The sequence below is a fragment of the Fistularia commersonii genome, chromosome 12 (assembly GCF_037954325.1).
Source record: "Fistularia commersonii isolate RoL2024-O1a breed Wild chromosome 12, RoL_Fcom_v1.0, whole genome shotgun sequence".
In the NCBI taxonomy this organism is placed as follows: domain Eukaryota; kingdom Metazoa; phylum Chordata; class Actinopteri; order Syngnathiformes; family Fistulariidae; genus Fistularia; species Fistularia commersonii.
In genome coordinates, this window is record NC_141295.1 from 15,428,101 (window position 1) to 15,447,422 (window position 19,322).

General features: G+C 42.7%; 1 protein-coding gene across 1 annotated transcript in view; it reads right to left on the reverse strand.

Annotated features, from left to right (window-relative positions):
• frem3 (Fras1 related extracellular matrix 3) overlaps window positions 1-19,322 on the reverse strand; it is a 34,362-nt gene that overhangs the window by 9,671 nt on the left and 5,369 nt on the right. Inside the window, exons 2-9 of the mRNA XM_086157355.1 lie at window positions 19,081-19,170; window positions 9,465-9,611; window positions 8,776-9,006; window positions 8,427-8,552; window positions 8,006-8,257; window positions 875-1,024; window positions 588-797; window positions 207-411 (exon numbers count right to left, since the gene is read on the reverse strand). Of these exons, the coding sequence (XP_086013481.1) occupies window positions 207-411; window positions 588-797; window positions 875-1,024; window positions 8,006-8,257; window positions 8,427-8,552; window positions 8,776-9,006; window positions 9,465-9,611; window positions 19,081-19,170 (1,411 nt within the window). The remainder of the gene's footprint in view (window positions 1-206; window positions 412-587; window positions 798-874; window positions 1,025-8,005; window positions 8,258-8,426; window positions 8,553-8,775; window positions 9,007-9,464; window positions 9,612-19,080; window positions 19,171-19,322) is intronic.

Here is a 19,322-nt window from a genome sequence, read left to right on the forward strand (position 1 = left end):
ATGTGGAAGTCTCCTCTCGTGATCCTATACTCATCATATTATTCAAAATGGTGTAATAATCAGGAATTATGAAAGAGAAACACAGTATCTAGATAGGACCACCAGATATAGATAGACTGATAATCCTGAGCGTAGACAGGTTCTTTGTGTCTTGAACCATTTATAAAAAAGGGCATTTCAGTGTGACAACAACAGGTTGGATAGAGGTCTCACCCGGGAGGAAGGTGATGATTGATGCATCAGTGTTTGGCCGCTCACTGTAATCCATCATCACCTGTGCAGAGCCCTGCCGAGTATAGCAGCGCACCGTGGACTGAAGACTGATGTCTCCACTGCGGTACACTATGGCCTTCACCTCTCCTTCTGATTCGTCCACTTTATAGCTCTCATCCTTAAACTGAACCTTTGGCACTGGAAGGACCATCAACAAGCGAGTTATTTTTCTGTGCTTCAATTTATCCTTACGATGTCTGGATCGTTTTAAATGTAACATTATCTGCAACAATTTAAATGGTCAAGCGAGTAAAATAAAAACCCAATCAAAAATTAAGAGGTTATTATCTTAGCGGAGTGCTAAAATTGCTTACAGTCAGTGACGGTGTCATTGATGGTGATGGTGGCCTTGCTTGGTTCTCCCAGTACAGCGTTCATTGGCATGCGGAGCACGAGGTCAAAGGTCTCGGGACCCTCCAGGTCAGGTTGACCCAGGTCATCCAGAATGGTCACCCTAAAGGTCTGCATCGTCACTCCGGGAGCAAAGTCCAAGTTGCGACTAATACCAACATAGTCCAGTCCAGCTAGCAGGTAGAGAGGAAGTCTAATTAGCGAGTGACATTTCCCGCGTTGCGGCCTCCGGCCGAAACACCGCTCTTACCCTCTGCAGAGACGGGCTCGCTTTTTCTGGAGCGAACTGTGACGGTGGCCGTTTTGGAGAGGTCGGTTCCCGTCCTCCAGACCTTCACCTCCACGTAGCCTGAACTCTCATCCACCATATACTCGGGCTCCCCAAAATATAGTGAGGGCTCTGCAGGATTTTCACAAAACAGAAAAATGAAACAAAAGCAATTCAGAGCTAAGTTAAAATCTTCACTGTAACTCATGTGTTTTTTGTATCGCAAACGTTGGCACCATTTCAACCGGTCCGCATACACGGATTGACGTGAAGTTTTATAAATGCTCCGTTTGTGACTCAGCACAGGAAGGGAGCTGTCATCCCTCTTTCTGGTCCTCCCTCAGCCTTCTTGTCTTCACTAATCTGAAGCCAAACAGATATGTCTGAAGTCGGTGCCAAAGGGTTCAGCATATGACTGAAGAATAAAGCGGGCAACTGTGTGTTTGCTCTTATAATCAGGCATTAGTGAAGGGATCGTTCCAGTTCCTGACGACGGAGAAGCGAATGAGCAGCAGGGAACAGGGGGTTGAAGTGACAATGAAACATCACTCACTTTGAAGAGGGCTAGAATTCAGCCTCTTAAGTCCATTCCTCACTCTTCACTTCTGTATCAAGTGTGATTTTATCACACCGTCGGGCCAAAACTCTTCGAGATCGACAGATACGGGCCAAGCTCCTGACTTTGGGTAAAAAACAGCAGGCTGGTGTAGGACAGGGTGGGCAAACTACGGCCCTCGGGCCACATCCGGCCCCATTTTTTTTTTTCAACCCGGTCCGCCAAAGATTGGTACAGAATTCATACTTGATTTAAATGATTGAATGATTGGATCAATGAATGTGGAAGTTCAAACAGATTATTTCACTTTTGGAGCTACTTGAGAACACTTGAGAATATTCCTGAACTGAATGACACAGATTGGCTTTGTGATTTAGCCTTCACTGTGGACATACTGACACGCATGAATGAACTGCACGAGAAGCTACAAGGGAAAAACCAGTTTGTGCGTGAAATGCAAGCAAATGTCGGAGCCTTCAAAACCAAGCTGGTTTTATTTTCAAAGCAAATGTCAGACGAGTCTGATATGTTCTGTTCACAAATGCGTTTTTGTTATATGTATCGTATCTTGTGGTGACCCAGCCTGTCTGTCAAATTTTAAAAGTCAATGCAAAAAGTTTGCCTACCCCTGGTGTAGGACCATAATTTTCATCTCGCATTGAAGGCTGTCATAAAGTTGGACATTAACAAACATTATACCACCTATTCATCCATCTGATACTATATGACTATGATTTTGGGCCAAATGTCATAATAGGTGTTGGATGTTTCTCCAATAGATGTTTTTTATTTATGTTATTGTTGAATATCTTCAGGCAACTAGAATTAGTTTTAAATGATGTAGTGCTAAGGAAAAAAGAATACAATTTTGAATTTGATTTTATACCCCCAAAAAGGGATTTTTTTATTTTTTATTTTATATTTAAAAAGAGGAATGTAAATGTAAACACTACATCTTCTATTGTGCACTTTTAGTAACTATTAAATGATGATCACACCAATATCCATCATCTTAATGCACAATTTAGTGGGAACATAGAACTTTGTAGCGTTTTAGTCAGGGAAAACAGCTGGTTGACGGTAAAACGTCCGTTTAATGAGCAATAGCTGTTGTTGGCCACAGCCACGCCACACAAGCCTGCAATACAACTAACTGTTCCCACTCAATTCCTGGTAAAAAAAAAAAAAAAAAAAAAAAAAAAAAAACAGAATTCCTTGCACCCCAAACCACACCCACAAAATTCCCAGCAACCCCCAAATCACACAGAAAACAAGAACCAACATAAACCCCAACATTAGTGACTCACTTCAACTTGTTTTCCAACAATTAGACGGTCCCACCTTGGGATGGTAGATGGTGACACTTGAAATGTGTTCCTCATGTCCAGTCTACGCCATCATTTTCTTTTACCCCTCAATATTTGCTTTTGTTCTTCAAGTTAACTTTTTTTTTTTCCCAAAAAATCCCATTACTTTTCATGCAGGGTGCTTAATTACTTTTTGGCAATATATATTTGAGTGGTTTGTGGCTTCTTTAGCTAGCTATTAGCTGCTCAGCACATAATATGTGAAACAGGTGAATATGTTGCGAAGAACTCACGCATGAAAAATGGGCATAACTGTACTATAATGTCTGTCTGTTCATTGAATGTGTTGTTGAAAAAGCATGAGGAATTATAATTTTTTGCTAAAACAAACGCAATGTACAACATATATATTTACTTGCGCAATGCATGCTGTGTTGATGACATAAATTGGTTGCATCTGGTAACTGTCTGTTAACTAGCGTTAACTTTAGCATTACAGAACACGGTAATAATGCCACACGGTGCTGCTTAAGGGTGTAATTTCCTGTACAAGGGGTACAAGGGGGCAGCTTTCAAAGGGACAAGAAGAGAAGAAATGAATGGGAAAGAAATTGCTCGTTGATGTCCACAACTTCCCAAACTGTGTCCTTGACGCATTTAGCCGAGCTAAGCTACTGAAAGAGCTCATGGTTGCAGCTAGCTTAGAAACAGGTACTAGAGCCAAACGCCGTGTAAACAGTTTTCTTTCACAAGCAAACAAAAGGCCCTCGGGCACCGAGTTAAACCCGCTCCAAGTAACGCCACAGGCAGGAGACTCCAGGGCGTTTTCCTGCCAGGATGTCAACAACTCACTACTACACAGAAGAAGAATCTGAGAATCTGAGACCGGACATCACGGAGGAAGCTAACGACGAGTCACCCGGTTAGTCAAGCACAGCAGCCCGTAAGTACACAATGAACAGTCGATGACAAAAATGGAGCTCCTCACAGCTACCTATTCTCTCGTCTCAATTTTGATGCTGATTTTGACTTTTGTCTGCTGTGTTATTCTTTGTACTCTTTCGGGTTCAAATGGGAAGGGTTTGCACAGATGACGTGGTGTGGCACGGCAGAGCTAAGTGCGGCTGTCAAAACCCACACAGCATTGAGACGTAAACAACAATGGCGGCCTACGAGTGATTTATTTATTTATTTATTTATTTATTTATTGCTAATGTTACACAAACCAATGCCACCCATGCATCAAACGACTCTGTACATTTTTGGAAAAGACTTGTGTAAAACTATCATGTGCACATCTGAAGACTACCTTTTAAGCCAAGTTTCAGCCTAGTCTCTCTGAGATTTTACAAAAACTGTTAAAAAGGGTCACTATTTACAAGACTACAACAAGATTCTTTCAGGTTATTTTCCGTCCATGCAGCGTTTTCCCCTGGTATTTGCCTCTGCTATTTCAGCCCATCATTTTTCCTTGTCTACTAGTTTGACATCGTACAAACTTACCTGCACCATCCGCACCTCTTTCTGGATGCTCCATACAGATCTGGTGGTCATTCGCCGTTCCCGTTCATCCATACCGCCAAAAAATACCGTCTTTGTCGCTAGTACCGCGATTATCTGATGTTTGTCTGTCTGTCAGGTTTTTCTCAATAGTCGTTGCGCGCTCCCGTAATCTCAGTCGTCAAGCGTGTGGTGGTAGTCTTCAGTCTTAACGCAGTCTCTACGCAGTCTCTGCCCAGTCTCTGCCCAGTCTTCGGGCTGACGACAACAACAAACATGGTTGATATGCTAGCGAGGTTCAGCGTTACGTCACCGCAAAGTCTGAATCAACAACCAATAGATGAGCTCCAACAAAACCGGAAAAAGGAAACCTAGTCGACAAACAAACGAGTGGAGAAGGATAACAATAATAATAATAATAATAATAATAATAATAATAGCAATAACAACAACACCAACAACAATAATAATAATGATTATTATTATTACTACTATCATTATTATGATATAATGATAATAATAATTATTATACCTTATTTATAGTATCTTCTTGATGTTACTTCATTTTATTTTTATCTATTTTTTATTTTTCCCTTATTTTATTTATTTATAGAAGTTCATCTGCTCAAGGTTGCTATGCTTGTACCCCCCCCCCCCTGTTTCTCTCAAAAAAGTTTCTCTAATTTGGATTCTGATTGGACTGAAATAGCAGCGGCGCTGCAAATACACTGTGAAAACGTTGCATGGTGGTACATGAATTACTGAAAGAATCTAGTTGTAGTTTTCCATAAGTCTAAGTCTAAGTAAGACTTAAGCCTCTGAAAACTAGTCTTGAGTTGATTCTTTTACACAAGTCTTTCAAAGTCTTTAGTCTTAAGATGGAAGGCCAAGCACCCCTAAGATTTCCTTCCGACTTTCAGTTTAAAGTCTGACACTGAAAATATTTACGTGTAAGCCCAGGATGACATATGTTGGGAGATTTTAATTTTGTTTTTATGCAGCTAGTATAAATATTGATCAATTAGGACAATAACATCTTGGTAACTCCATTAAGGAGGACTTTTGGTATTTTCCTGATACTAACCAGCCAATGGCTTTGTGGTTGGGGACCTCTGCTCTAACACCCTGATACCTCTTTGATCCTCCACTATATGAATATAATATCCAGCTGTAAACATCTCATGCATTTTGCACAGCAGACGGTGAATCAACAATGAATTTGTCATACACGATTAGTGATATGAAGTTTAGTCATACAATTTGAATCATTATATTTGTTGTTTGGAGTGATTTTCAGGTCATTTCTTGTTTACTCCTAGCAAGATTTAAAAAAAAAAAAATTCAACTCATTTTCTGAGAAGCAGCAAATTTGCAAAACACTGCAGAGATGCTAAATCAAATTTCACGCAATTATGCTTGAAAGGGGTCGTATGAATGGGTAGATAGTTTGCTTAAAATTAGCACATATTTTCTTTACAAACCGATGTTTAAATCAATTATTTCTGCTCGAGAAACAATAGGATGACAAGCCTGGTGACCTAGAGGTGAGGTGATGCTGAGAAATCCAACTGATGCTGACAGGAAGATTTCTGGCAAACTGTCAATGCCTTTCAGCTTCTGAGCCGGCTATTTAGTGGCGGGGTGATGAGAGGGGAGCCGCGTGGGGATGTGAGTGCCAACATGGCGACCTCAAAGATCAGTGGGAGGAAGAGCCACACAAATACAGTAACAATAGGGGCTTGATATTGGCGAGATTCCAATCTACCAGTTTACACAGGCAACCAGATGGCGCGTGCGCGTGCACACACACACACACACACACACACACACACACACACACAAAGACACTCTGTGTGAAATTTATGGTGGGGTGTTAGTTAAGGACCCACCAAGTTGCAGAACCATAACGGGGCCTTACAATGAGCAGTTTTGTCCTGTCTATTTACGCGTCTGGGAATGCACACTGATTATTTATTAATACAATTGTACTCCTCTTGGAAATTACGTGGGAGGGATACTCACACTGTGAGCGGGGCTGTCGCACGTGCAGACATTAGCCTTGATGAATGCACAGAGGGGAGAGCCGCGGGGAAAAAGGAAAGATGATTCTGGTGTTCCTGGTCGCTAAAGAAGGCCAAGGAGGTCCGTCAGGAATTTTCGCCAGTAATGCCAAGTATTTGTCAAGTTTGTGGTTTATAGTTTTTTTTTTTTTTTTAAAGTACATCCTCCTTTGAGATGAAGACTTCCATAGGCAGCTTGGCATTGAATAGCATCATGTGGGATGGAGTAAAAACATGCCAGTCATCTGCATTCACCGCACAATGGTTCTTCTCTGTCTCCACCACCTGCCTTTTGGTCCCTGCAGACAAAGGGATGCCCTCTGTTTCCCCTGAGCTCTTTTGAATGCCAATGAGGATGAGGTTCACTTAGGAAGCAAAGTTTGAAGTCCTTTTTATCTTCCACAGTGAGCTACAGTATAACATGACATCCAGCGGGGCTGGTTGTCTCCTCAGCACCTGTCCATTGTTGTATTGTTTATAGCGCAGAGAGATATGCATACCGGGTGGCGGAGATAAATGAGGCATTGTGTAAACAGAGGAGTGAGTCATGGGAGGGTTAATGGATGCGCAGAATAGTATGAAGCCATTAAGACAAGCGGAGAATGCAGGGCTTTAGTTTTGGTGACAGTTTATGATACAGTCTGGCCGACACCGGTGAATTAACAGTGTGATGAAACCATAAGCGGCATCAAAGAGAAGCCTGAGCGGCAGGATGAGACACACCTGCCTATTTTGGTATGGCCTTAACACATGACGCCGTTTGTCCTTGATGACGCGGCTCTGCGTTTAATTTACCGACGCCAGCAGAGTTCAGTCGCGAGTGCGCCGTTCAAAGTCGACAGACACTCAAGGCGCATTTTCTTGCAAACGCTTGCGCTGTAAAGTCTTCAAAATCGCCAGCACCGGATAAAAAGAAAATGCTGAATTGTCGGGCCTTAGTGCTGTTTACTCGGCTTTTTTCGTGGCATTTGTGATGTGGTTGATTTGTGTGGATCTCTCCATTTCCATTGCAGGCCTGTCAAAACGTATATATTTTGCATTGCAGTTATCCACATGAAAGTATGTAATTTTATCCCCGTGTAATACAATGGCAATTTTGCATTAGTCAACACGGACATACACATAGCCTGCGCTATCACCACCTAACCCAGATTAATCCTCGCAATGCGAGGAGCAGGTGGCACAGGCGGGGAATTGACACCGCGGAGAATTGCCATGACACCTAAACACATTGCATGCAGATGGCCTGCAATGCATACATTTAAACCCACCGTCAAGAAATAGCAGGTAACATTTGATAATCTAACAATGTGTAATTCAGAGAAATGTTTAACTTCGAAATTATGCGCAATTCCAGTCTCCTCCGGTCTTGGCTGCTCTGTTGGCGCCATCAACTGAATTAAGTCGGGGAGCTTTACCCCGAAATCCTTACTTAAATTCAAAGAAGTCGGGAAGGGAAAAGGCCATCTTGCAATGATCAGTTGTCTTTGCACTGTTTGGAGTTATTCATGCAACAATTGAGTATAAAATCATGTTTGGGCAAGTCTGATTCTCAACTTAGTAGCCTGCTACACCTGTTAATGTTTATGCACGTTGCAGTTACAGTAGAAATCCAAGGTCTGCTGTGAGAAAAGTGAAGTCATTCTTATCAACTTAAGCCATACTGACTAGAGACGACTGCTTCACTCACCATCATCGCTGTCCGCCAAGATGGTGACCTTAGCAGTCGGGTAGTTGGCGCCAACTTGTCCTCCCATGGGCATGCTGAGGCTGACGTTAAAGCTCTCTTCGTCTTCGTACAAGGAATCGTCGATGATGATGATGCGGCAGAGTTTCTCACGCTCCTCCTTGTCGAAGCGCAGCACGCTGGTGTGGTCCTCGGGACGGGTGATGTAGTCGGAGTAAGAGAGGACAGTGCTGGGTATGGTGCCTGTGGCGGTGGCTGTGGGAACGTAATTAAATGAAAAAATTAATGATCCATGGCAACACTAGTAAAAGTACTCATAGGAGTTAACTGGCTCAGCTAATGGGCATATAAAAGCCAGATTGACGCTATAATACATGCAATTGAACGAAAGGCAACTTAAAACCTCCTCAAAGGAAGGTCTCACCTTGTTGCGTGAAACAAACAACCATAAGCTCCTGGCTGGCGTCTCCCGAGCGGTGAACGGGCACCAGCAGCTCCCCGATATCCTCCTCGATCTTGAACTCGGCTTGGGGAATGAACACAGTTGACTCTGGGTCGGGATGAGAAATGGAGATAATGAGTGACCGTACCTGACAGTAGCGAAAAAAAAAAAAAAAAAAAGTACCATCACCCTTTAAGATATAATTGTATGATTAAAACGTGAAATAATCAGTCGGAAGGAATAAAATGAAAGTACATTAAATGATTTTGCTGTGAAATATTCGCAGATGTGATCGTAAATGTAATACTTTATTCAAACATGTCAATGCTACCATCTCCGGGGTCCACGATCTCCACGGTCGCCACGTCAGGGAACTCCAGCACGGCCATGACCGGGTCTGAGAGCTGAATCTCGAAGGTCTCCGACGTCTCAAATTCCTGATCGGTGAAGATCTTCACCCTCCAGGTCGCGGTGGTCTGGCCAGGATTGAACTGAACCTGCTTTTGAGATTTGCCACGGAAATCTTTGTCCTTTTCAGCCGTGCCGTCCTTAGTCGCAATACCTGTAAAAGAAAGGGGGGCCCACAAGTTTTGACCTCTTTCCGGAGGTGTCATTTAAACAAGATATCCCACTTTCCACAAAGGTTAAATGGCTATAGATCCCTATAGTCTCCACAAGGTTTAAGTGTCTGATGCACATCAACTGTTATTTATAAACCTGGTATCTACACACTATGGTGCAAGTCTCTGATGAGTCCAAATAGACTTGCGTGTTGGCATTTGCTTTTGACCCAGATAACAAAACATCCCGCGTGCTCTCCCGGGGGGGGACAAAGCCTGAAACCGAGCGCCAAAACCATCTCGCAAACAATCATTTGGTCATGCGGTGCTTTTTGTTTTTTGTTTTTTTTTTCCATTTCCATTTTTTAAATAACCAACTGAGTGGAATGTAACGGAAACGAATCCACAAATCGGTTCAGTTCGTCACACATGTATTGTTGAATCGTAAGAAATTACTCACTGACAAAAGAGGTCTCCCCCAGGTATCCTCTGCGTTTCAGTGTCACCTCCAGGAATTTGCTGTCCTCGTCCACCAGGTAGTATTCCCTCTCCAGAGAGATCCAGGCCCAGTTGAGCCGGAAGGGCTGGGGCTTTAGTTTGTTTCCAGCTGTAGAGGGACAGTAAGATGCTTTATAATGCCTTTTAAACCTTGACAATTTATATTTTATTGTATTTCTTATTCTGCCTCCTTCCTACTATTATCTATTACTGTTATGTTTTTGCTTGAAACTCTGGCACAACAATTTCCTTCGGGATAAATAAAGTTGTTCTCATCTCATCTCATCTCTTATGTGGCTAGACCTCATTTAAATGGCTCCAAAATGGCTGCAAAACCATTAACAAACTATTCTACTCATATCAGGAGTCACCGAGGCATAAACAGCAATCCTTTCTGGGATTTGGGCTCAATTCAATTAAAGGGTATTTTTAGTCTGTTAAGGGCAACATGATAACTTAATTCCTTGGCCTTTTTGCTAATTTTAAACTTGACAAGCTTTAAGAACATTTACCATTTAGTTTCCCCTGAATTTCCCTTTCTGCCAAACACTCTTTCCTAATTTCTGCCGTTTACCGGCTTCTCAGCCCGAATTAACTTTCTCAGCTCACAGTATGACATCCACGCAGGGTCAGCTTATGGAAAAATGTAGTCACAGATGTATTTCTTTAATGAGCTGAGCCCTTGCGAATCTGCCACACACCCATGTCCTTCATCAGTGGAAGTGTGAGCAAAGTGTTGCGGCCGGTGCCAAAGGATGACGCCGTTGTCGGAGTATATATATATATATATATATATATATATATATATATATATGCACGGTTGTCGGGGCTGCGATATGTTTTGACCTTGATTTTTAAAAAAATGTATTTCCCATCCCCATACAAAACATCTTTTATGGAACACCAAAGAGAAGAGTCACCAGCCACTGATCCACAAACTATATATCCAATCCTACCCTTAATCCATACTATCCCATGACTAGTGTAATCCCTTAAACGAAAGCTGGCAGATCTTCCACGGTCACTGACTCGATACTTAGAGACCCAAGAGATATTTAAGATTATAGTTTTTTTTTTTTTTCTTCTTAAAAGCATGAAGAAACTCTAATGTGTTTCCATTAGTAAGACGAGACTGGTGACCTGCGACTTTTGATGTGAAATGGGTCACGGTCAGTGGATTCTGTGGATCAAGGAGGTTAGGGAGGGTTTGTCTGTCTTTAGTCGTGCATCGTTGGCCGCACTGACAGCAGCCCTGTTGACCCGACTCAGCTGAAGGACTTCGAAGAGTAAGGGGACTTCTTTGGGTCAGTCAAATGCAGATAAATTTGGTCGTTCGATACAGCGCACAGCGTGATCTTGAACTCCTAAGATTTCCCTCTATTAAAGGATGCATGAGCTAGTTCGAAAATGCATAATGTATTAAGGAAATAATAGTAAGAAGTAAGAATAAAAAAAGCATTAAGCTCAGTTTTGCCACCGCGTGGAAGGCAGGGGCCGCAGCCTTTCTGCTATGTGACTAAACAGAATGAAAGCACCGGGGGGTCGAGTGTGGCTATTCAGGACGGGAAGGGGGCCACTTCCTCAAACCATAATGTCAACTCCGGGGCCAAACCAGGCTGGAGCCAAGGGGGACAAATTGTGTTTGCCAAAAAGGTAGAGGCGTGTTGAGAAACAGACAGGAAAACATTCCCGGAGAGCGATGGCACATCGTCGGGCTTAACTGCTTGGGTGTGCCGGAACGCCTTAAGTATTTTTTCAAAATAATACAACAAAAATTCAATAATTCCATCTTGACTCAAAAAGAAAACTGCACTTTCTGCAAAAGCTCCCTGTGGTTTCGAGGTAGCAGCAGTGGAGCAGCAGAGCCCGTCGGGCATAGCCACCCTCCGCCATGGCCGCGTGCTCAGGTTTCCAGCAGGCACAGCTATAAATACAGGAAACATGTATCATGTCTGTTTTTGCTTGCGGCAAATTCTCCACGGGTTGATAAAGTACGCGCATTAAAGTACTCGTGCACTTAAATATCGTACAGTATTTCATCGCTTCGACTGTGCGCAGGCAACGCGAGAACCCCGAGTCGTTCGGTGAATGAAATTTCCGACCGTCGAAGCTTCTACCTCTAAAATGAAAAGATGATTGTTGTGAACTCCTCACTGGAAAGACGAACCGTTTAAGCGACAAAATGGACAACTCGTGTCAAACGTGCATTTATTTCACAAGGTTGTTAAAGCCATATGGCCAGAAGCTAAATCAGTCGTCATCTCCGAGGGAAAACAAAGAGGTGCTGCTGCAGTGGCATCTGTCCATTTAAGGTGTCTGCATTTACTAGATAAAAGAAGAGATTTTTTTTTTTTCCGAAAGAAACTTCACCATGACCAGTGATATTGCAGAAAAAAAGAAAGACTACTCAAAGTCTTCAGGTTATTCATATTTGCAGTAGTACCTGAACAAATGGAAAAATGTCTTGAACGTATTAGTTTATGGTTTAGAAAACGCTGAGGTGTTTGTGGCTCACCAGGCATGTTGAGAGGCAATATAGTAAACCGCTTCACTTTGTGGGGTTGTGCTGCACAGGTTTATTGTGCTTTGCAAGAAAATTTATTATGTGCAAGACTGAGACTTACTCGTAACTTGTATTGTCAACAAGCGTAACGAATAGTTAAAACAGAAATACCCAGTGGTTTGTCAGCATCGATTTTATCGGGGTGTGTTAAATAAAGGGACAGGTGTAAAACGGCATACGTGAGATGACACGAGAGGCTGCGTGCACGGCCGCGGTTACCGTCTGCATTTTTCTTTTGCCTGCTTTGTATATGTTATGTTGTCAGAATAATAGATGTTTTTTTTTTCCCTGGCCATGCCACTGCAAGGAGCATTTTGAATAAGTACATTAGGTAAATGATTTATGATGATAATGGATTCGTATATGTATTTGTGAAACCTTATTCAGTTGTTTATCGGAGTGACATCTGCCATTTTTGCCCTGCCTGTCCACCTTGAATTGTTTAACACTGTGTGGTCAACAGGTGCTTTTCTTGTGCCGCAGGGTTGGTGGTTAATTTGCGGTGTTATTCTTTTTCTCAAAGTACTTACTCAGCCATTCACGAGCATCTGACTCACAAAGCAACCCGAAACCGCGGCCCCGGTCTTGCAAAAACCGACTCGAACGTATCGGAGCAGGGATTTTTTTTTGCGGCTTTTTTTTTTTTTTTTTTGTTTCACAAAACCTTTTATTTTATTTTTTTTAAACAGATAATGTGACGCAGAGTGACAGCTGTACTCCACCCCTCTTCGTATCCCACACCGCCCTCCCCCTCCTCCCTATGTCAGCTTTGTTCGCTACGGGGATGAACAACTGAGCGGGACAGCAGGCCTCAGTGGGTGGGCCAGATTTACCGCCGCGGCATGGCCTTCTGCCTGCCTCCACATTGTTCACACCAGTGTAGGAGCGGGGAATCTCCCTTTCTCTGCCTCCTTTTGTAAGCGCTGTCGGGCCCTGAGGTCGGAGCTGGCGTGAGTCTCACCAAATCAAAAAAAAAAAAAAAAAAAAAAATGATCAAGCCGCCTGACATCCTGCTTGAGTTTTCAGTGAGCAGAACACACAGGCCGAAACACTCGAAAAGGATTTCAATGCCGAACGGGTGGTCTTATTACATTTTATGATTCACATATCCTATACTGTAAAGCCGCTTGGCTCTTTTCACATTGCAATTAAATTTTAAACTAATCACCAGAATGAAGCATTTTATAGGTTGCATCTTATTTCAAATGTCTTCGTTAGCTACTTCCCCAATGCATTACATTCACTATGATTGATGCTTATTGCTGACATGGGCAGGAGATGGATATTAAACAAGTATGATAATGTTTTCCTGCTTGAGGATGTCAGTGAGACCCTCTGGATGAACTCCAGACCTTTGTTACTTTGTAACTTTGCCTTTTCTCTCAAAACAAGCAAAAAAAAAAAAAAAACAAAGTAACACAGCACATAACCCCCAAATCATATAACCGTGCAACAATTTCAAAACATGGCAATTTAACATTACCAACATCTGCTTTCTGGAAAGCATCATAAACATACTAATAAGAGTTTCCTCTCGCCTCACGTCCATCACAGCTCCTATCTAAGCCTTCCACGTTTGTGTCACCTCGCACGCATACACACAAGCGACGGGTCAGGCCGGAGATGAGCTCAGTTCAAAGTTTTGAAGGTCCACCAGCATGATGCAACCGAGAGCAACCGTCTAAGAATATCGTTCCCAAATGACATGCAGCGCCACTTCCCGCATATCTTCTTTATGCTGATCCAAAAAATGGAAAGTCAGCGTTCAGTATGTGAGTAATTCAGATTTACAGTGCGGCCAAATGCAACCGAGCATGTGATTACTCATGCCCTCATAAACTTTCATGCGCATTTTCTAAATTTGGTGTCATGCTTTAATTGTCTCTCGACTAACATTAGCTGTTTTCTTTTAATATTAATGTGTCTCTATGTCTGCGGAGAGAGATGACAGGGGCATAAACTATCGTTCTCAGAGACACCGGGTGTGAACGTTGACCCCTTTCGCAGCATTTATACATGTCAAGCCTCTGAGCCCAGGGCGAGAGAAGGAAACAAAAAAGAAAATGATAAGGAATGGTGTAAGAGTAACTCAATGACAGCTTGGCTGGGGGAAGCAACAGCTTTGCCATATGAGAGCAGTTAAGAATAACCGCTGTGACCATACATCATAACTCTCCAGCCCGGCAGCCCTCCGCCCATCATAAATCAAGAAAAGGGGCAAAAACCAGAAGTGACAACACAATGAGGCCGCGCTGAGGCGTTGATTGAAACGTATCATAAGAGCGAATAAGAAACGAAGAAATGACATGAAAAATGAAAGGAATGGACATGTGAAAGAAAGAAAATATCAATACCCTGGAGTAGTTTCACGGGGAACTGAGAAGGTGAGAAAAGAGACGGGTGCATCGGAGGGGGCTCGCAGGGGGCCCAGACTGTGGCACCATTCGCCAGTAAATCTCCTGGTGATTGTTGACACGGCTGACATGTAAAATCCCAAGCCCTGTTAGGAAGTAGAGGTGTAATGTGACTGTGCCAGTCAGCACAAAGTCCCGCGGCAGCCTTGGGGAAGATGCTCGCCGTCGTGAGGAAAATCTGTCGCGTTCAAATGTTTTCACGTTGACCGCTCCGCCGGTGACACCGTCGTCGTCGGTGGGAGTTACCTTTCACAAACCCTCTGCGTTGGAAATCCGCGGGTTATCGGGCTATCTGAGAATGGGTTGGATTTCCGCAGAGTGGGGAATGGGGTGACGAGGGCTTTGAAAGCGGATCCAGCATGAGCCGTCCCTCTCACGTACACACCTGTCTGCTCGGGATACCGATTCACTTCCAGGCCCTGCTCTGTCTGCTTCCCTGGAGTCTGGAGTCTTGGAGGAAGTGCATTCCTCTCCCGGCTCTGAATGATCAAATAACATTCCGCCGCCCGAGGTCGACTGCCCCTCTCCAGACCGGGAGGAGTATATTGTTGCTCTGAGAGAATCCCAATTCATCTGAATGTAAAGGCTTTGTTTCAGCTCTAGTGTCGGGGACTGCCCTGCACCGGTCACAAAACCCCTATTAACGCCTCAACACGTCTCACAGTCACTGAGGCTCTCTAGCCTGTGGCACGCTTGGCCACTTCTGATGGACAAAGATATACGCGAGCTGTGTGTCCACTTGTAAAAACAAGTATTTACTGCCTCGGTGTCCCAAACTTTAAATGGCTGCAGGGAGTCTCTGACCTGGTCACTTGCAGGCGGGTTATTTTTTTCCAATTGAAATTCCCGGCAGGCAGGGGTTAGTGACCAACTAACTGCAGTTTGTGTTAGGGGTCAATGGTGACATAAAAAAAAGTTGTGCGTGATTTAAAAGTGCTTGCACTTTGATAAAAGTGTTATTCCCATAAAGTGAGAAAAAAAAACAATGAGTCACGATCTACGCTTTCTGGGTGAACATAAATACAATAAACTTCCTTTACTCTTTTGTCTCTGCAGGGCTCACACTGAACCTGGGTCATCAGATAATCAGGAACCACGAACATGAGCTCCACAAAATTAAAGTCCCCCTTGGATTTACGCAGCAAAAACTCGGAATCCCAAGTAAGCTTTACTCGTCTAATTATTGGAACCCCTTTTCGCTGACACGGGTGAAAAGTTTGGGAAATTGAAGTGAAAAAACTCTAGATTCTAGGAGACAAGGTCTTTGAGGAATGTGTCAATGTTTGGTTAATTTCCAACAGATCTGTTTGCCAGTAACAAGTTATTAACAAGAACATGCATCGTCTGAGAACAAGTATCCGCATATCTCTGCATGGCATTGGATTATAGACTGCTTATCATTTTTGCAGAATGAGTGAATCTATTGTTCCTATTTGTGTTCCAATAAGGTAAAAATTATTTTCTATGATTTTTTTTTACGCAAAATGTTTATCATTCATCCGGCACATGCGAGGTCAGGGAACCCCTTGAGATCTTTGCATTGCCCGAGACACTCCTCTTCACACCCCCGTCTAATGAGGCGAGCCAAATTGCTACACTACCCCATCGGGGGATATGCCAACTATTTGGACTCTGTATTGTTTGTTTGCATGTATTTTTGGAGGACGCAGCATCAATGCAGTGCATGTTGTCGCAGCTACCTTTTTAAACACTACTATGACCCTTGAGTCGTCCGCATCCGATGAGTATTTCCTAACGCAAGCCGTGCGAACTATAATTACAGTAGTAGCTTAATAGGTTCAGGGTGTCACATCCAGGAAACACAGTGTCCATTACATTGTCTATTAAAAGGGAAAATATGATGTTGTAGCTTGGTGGCCCACTTAATTACTATGATCAGGTTTTATGGAGGTTGTGACCGACCGACACTAGAAGGTACTATATGGTGCCAGGTAGGTCTGTAAGATACAGAAATGTTCTGTCTCTATATGTTTATATGTATTGGTCTCCTCCAGCTCACATTTCATTGGTTATTTATTGGTTGTGGTGGAAACAGCGGTCTTTGGGTCATCGAGATTGTCTTCTCTGAAAGACTGGGTCGCTGCCAACTGGCGATAGTATCACTACGACGGAAATGATAGGCGTTGAGCCGTAATCTATCCTGCCGGCACAACCCGTCAAGATGTTCGATTTTAAATTTCAGCGATATGAAACAATACATTCCTTCCGATTGCTTTGCACACAAACAGTTCACCAGATAAGCTGACCGTCGGCGTGCTCTCCACCGACATGCCCCTTCATGTCCGCCGACATGCCGACCCCCTCGAGAGTCACCCCTTCAACACTTCAGGTTAGAGGCTCACTCAATGGCTCATCTCGCGCTTATTAGATCTCGTTCCGGATGTATTTTATGTTTTTTTTTTTTGTTGTTGTATATGCACATACTCTGTTGAAACCAAGCTCGCTATTGCCGCGTCTCATCCGTCGCGACACCTGGAGGAAGAACTTGTCTCAGACCCATTAATGTGAAGTTTGGTCAAGCAGCAACACGGTTTGATTGATGTCCGAGCTTGCACCACTGCACCTGGTTCAGCTTAGTTAGCCAGAGTGAGAAATAAAGCAAACACACACACTCAAACACACACACACGCGCGCACTAATTGAAGCTCTTATTTTCCCTTCCTGTGGTTAAGCCTCCACTTAGAGACAAATGGCTCTGCTTCGAGTGGATGGACAGGTTTTAAATGCTAGATAAAGAATTATAACGTGGGTGTCCATGCTCAGTATTGATGATAATAGTGGCCTTGCTATTCATTTCAATCAATTCTTGAGCCGTCAACCCTCATTACAATAAATAAACATCTTCTACACTAACATTCTGAGAGCGAAACTTGATTGAGGGGTTTACAGTGGAGGCTAATATGAGTCTTCACTGATACAAATGACTGTAATTTGCCCAAACTAAAACACCGGTTTGCCCTCTCAACGGTCTCCTCGGTATTATCCCTTGGCCATCAATCCAGCATAATTATAGACCAAACTTTACCCGCAGCATCGATTGCAATTCCAAATCTTGTTTTGCATTTTATAGTTGATGTTAAAATAGCAAAGACCACCTGTTGCTTTTTAGTGCCCCGGGTTTTCTATATTTGTAATACTCTTCGCAAATTCAAGTGGAGTTCGAGGAGGTAAACCACAAAAGAATCCAGATTGCAAAGTTTCTTCGCATCGTGTGTCCACCGCGGGGAAAAGAACACCCACGCCGATATTTCAAGTACAGAGGCAAGATGATTGTGTCCGTCATGTACCCTGGTGGCATTTTAAAATGAAGGCTGGCGTTACAGTCTGAAGGAAATATAATATTCAGTAAATACACAATTACCGAAACCAAAGCCAGGGAGTTGGATTTAATTCAAAATATGTAGGACCATCATGCCCGATGGAACAGAATATTGAGCTTCCAGCACAGAGATTACCATTTCTTAGTAAGTTTAAAACACTGCAATACCTGCTCTTCATTAAAAAAAACTTTTTCGAATTATTTTCAAGCAGTGTTGTATTTTTGCTTGAATTAATATTTCTGTTTCTCAAAACACACGCATTCATTTTTATCCTTCATAGGTGAGCCCATCCTTCGTACTATATAAAAGGAGTATGTCTTGGATTATAAAAGTCTGATTCACGTATTCTTATCAAAAGTTTTCAGTTGCTAATTTTCACTTTTGAAAATTTAGTTGATTGATTAATCTCTGGTTTATGGTAAAACTGTAAGTCTTTAAGTTACACGGGTTAATGTGGAAAAAAACCCTCTTCTCATACTTTTGTAATGGATCGAGTTACCGGCTTTTGTATTTGTATTTTTTAATCGGTAAATGATCAAGCTTCAATTACTCAAATAAGAAAAATCACTGAGAATATTATATAGAAAATGAACGGTAAATGGAGAGGTAAAACGAAACTGTAACTGCATTTATATCTTTGTTTTTATTATTTCCAGATGGTGGTTAATGATTGGATATGTATTTGATGATATTCAGCTAATAGCCTGCAGTTACAACCGAACGTCACATTTCTTTTTTTTTTTTGTATAGGGAATTTAATGATATTCGGTGAGACCCATTCCCATGAGGATGTAAAACAGATCGAAGCTGCGTACGTATCTTTACATATTTCTCCCCGTCTTTTCAAACGCATCATAAAAGGGCTCGTCGGAAAGCCCTGCAAAGTAACCCGAGGGAAAGGAAACCATTGTTGGTTAACAACAAAGGTTGGAACATGAGGTAGTTCAGTGTTTCTCGTTTTTTTTTCCAACCCAGACTCAGTATTTAGCTTGAGCCCCCTTTGACCCCTGTCCTTTAAAGCTGCCACCCGTTCCACTGAGGAAGAAAGATGGCGGGTCTGTATCGGTTGTCAGTCATGGCCAACTGCCTTAAGTCTTTGTGATGCAAACACTCGGTAGATTGACTGAGACTGGGATTTTTTAGATTATAAGGGGCCATTTAAAGGGTAATAAAGTCTGGGAGGAAAACCTTTGTGCAACTGATTTTTCACTAATGAGCCTCTTTCAATTTAGTACAATAAAAAAAAGAAAGGGTTCTTACCATTGTCTTCAACTGTAAAGTAGAAGATATCATTCGTGGCGTTGCTCCCGTCCAGCAATACATAGCAGATCTTCATGTCGTTGATGTCAGCTGTTGTAATAACAGGTACAGACGCACTGTTATGTGGTTTAAATGGATCACTGCTGCACCAGATTGAACCCTTGCAACTGTGATCACGTCGAGCGGGTAACCTTTTTCTCATTTATATCGGGCTTCTTTCATTGTTCTTGTCTAAACGTATC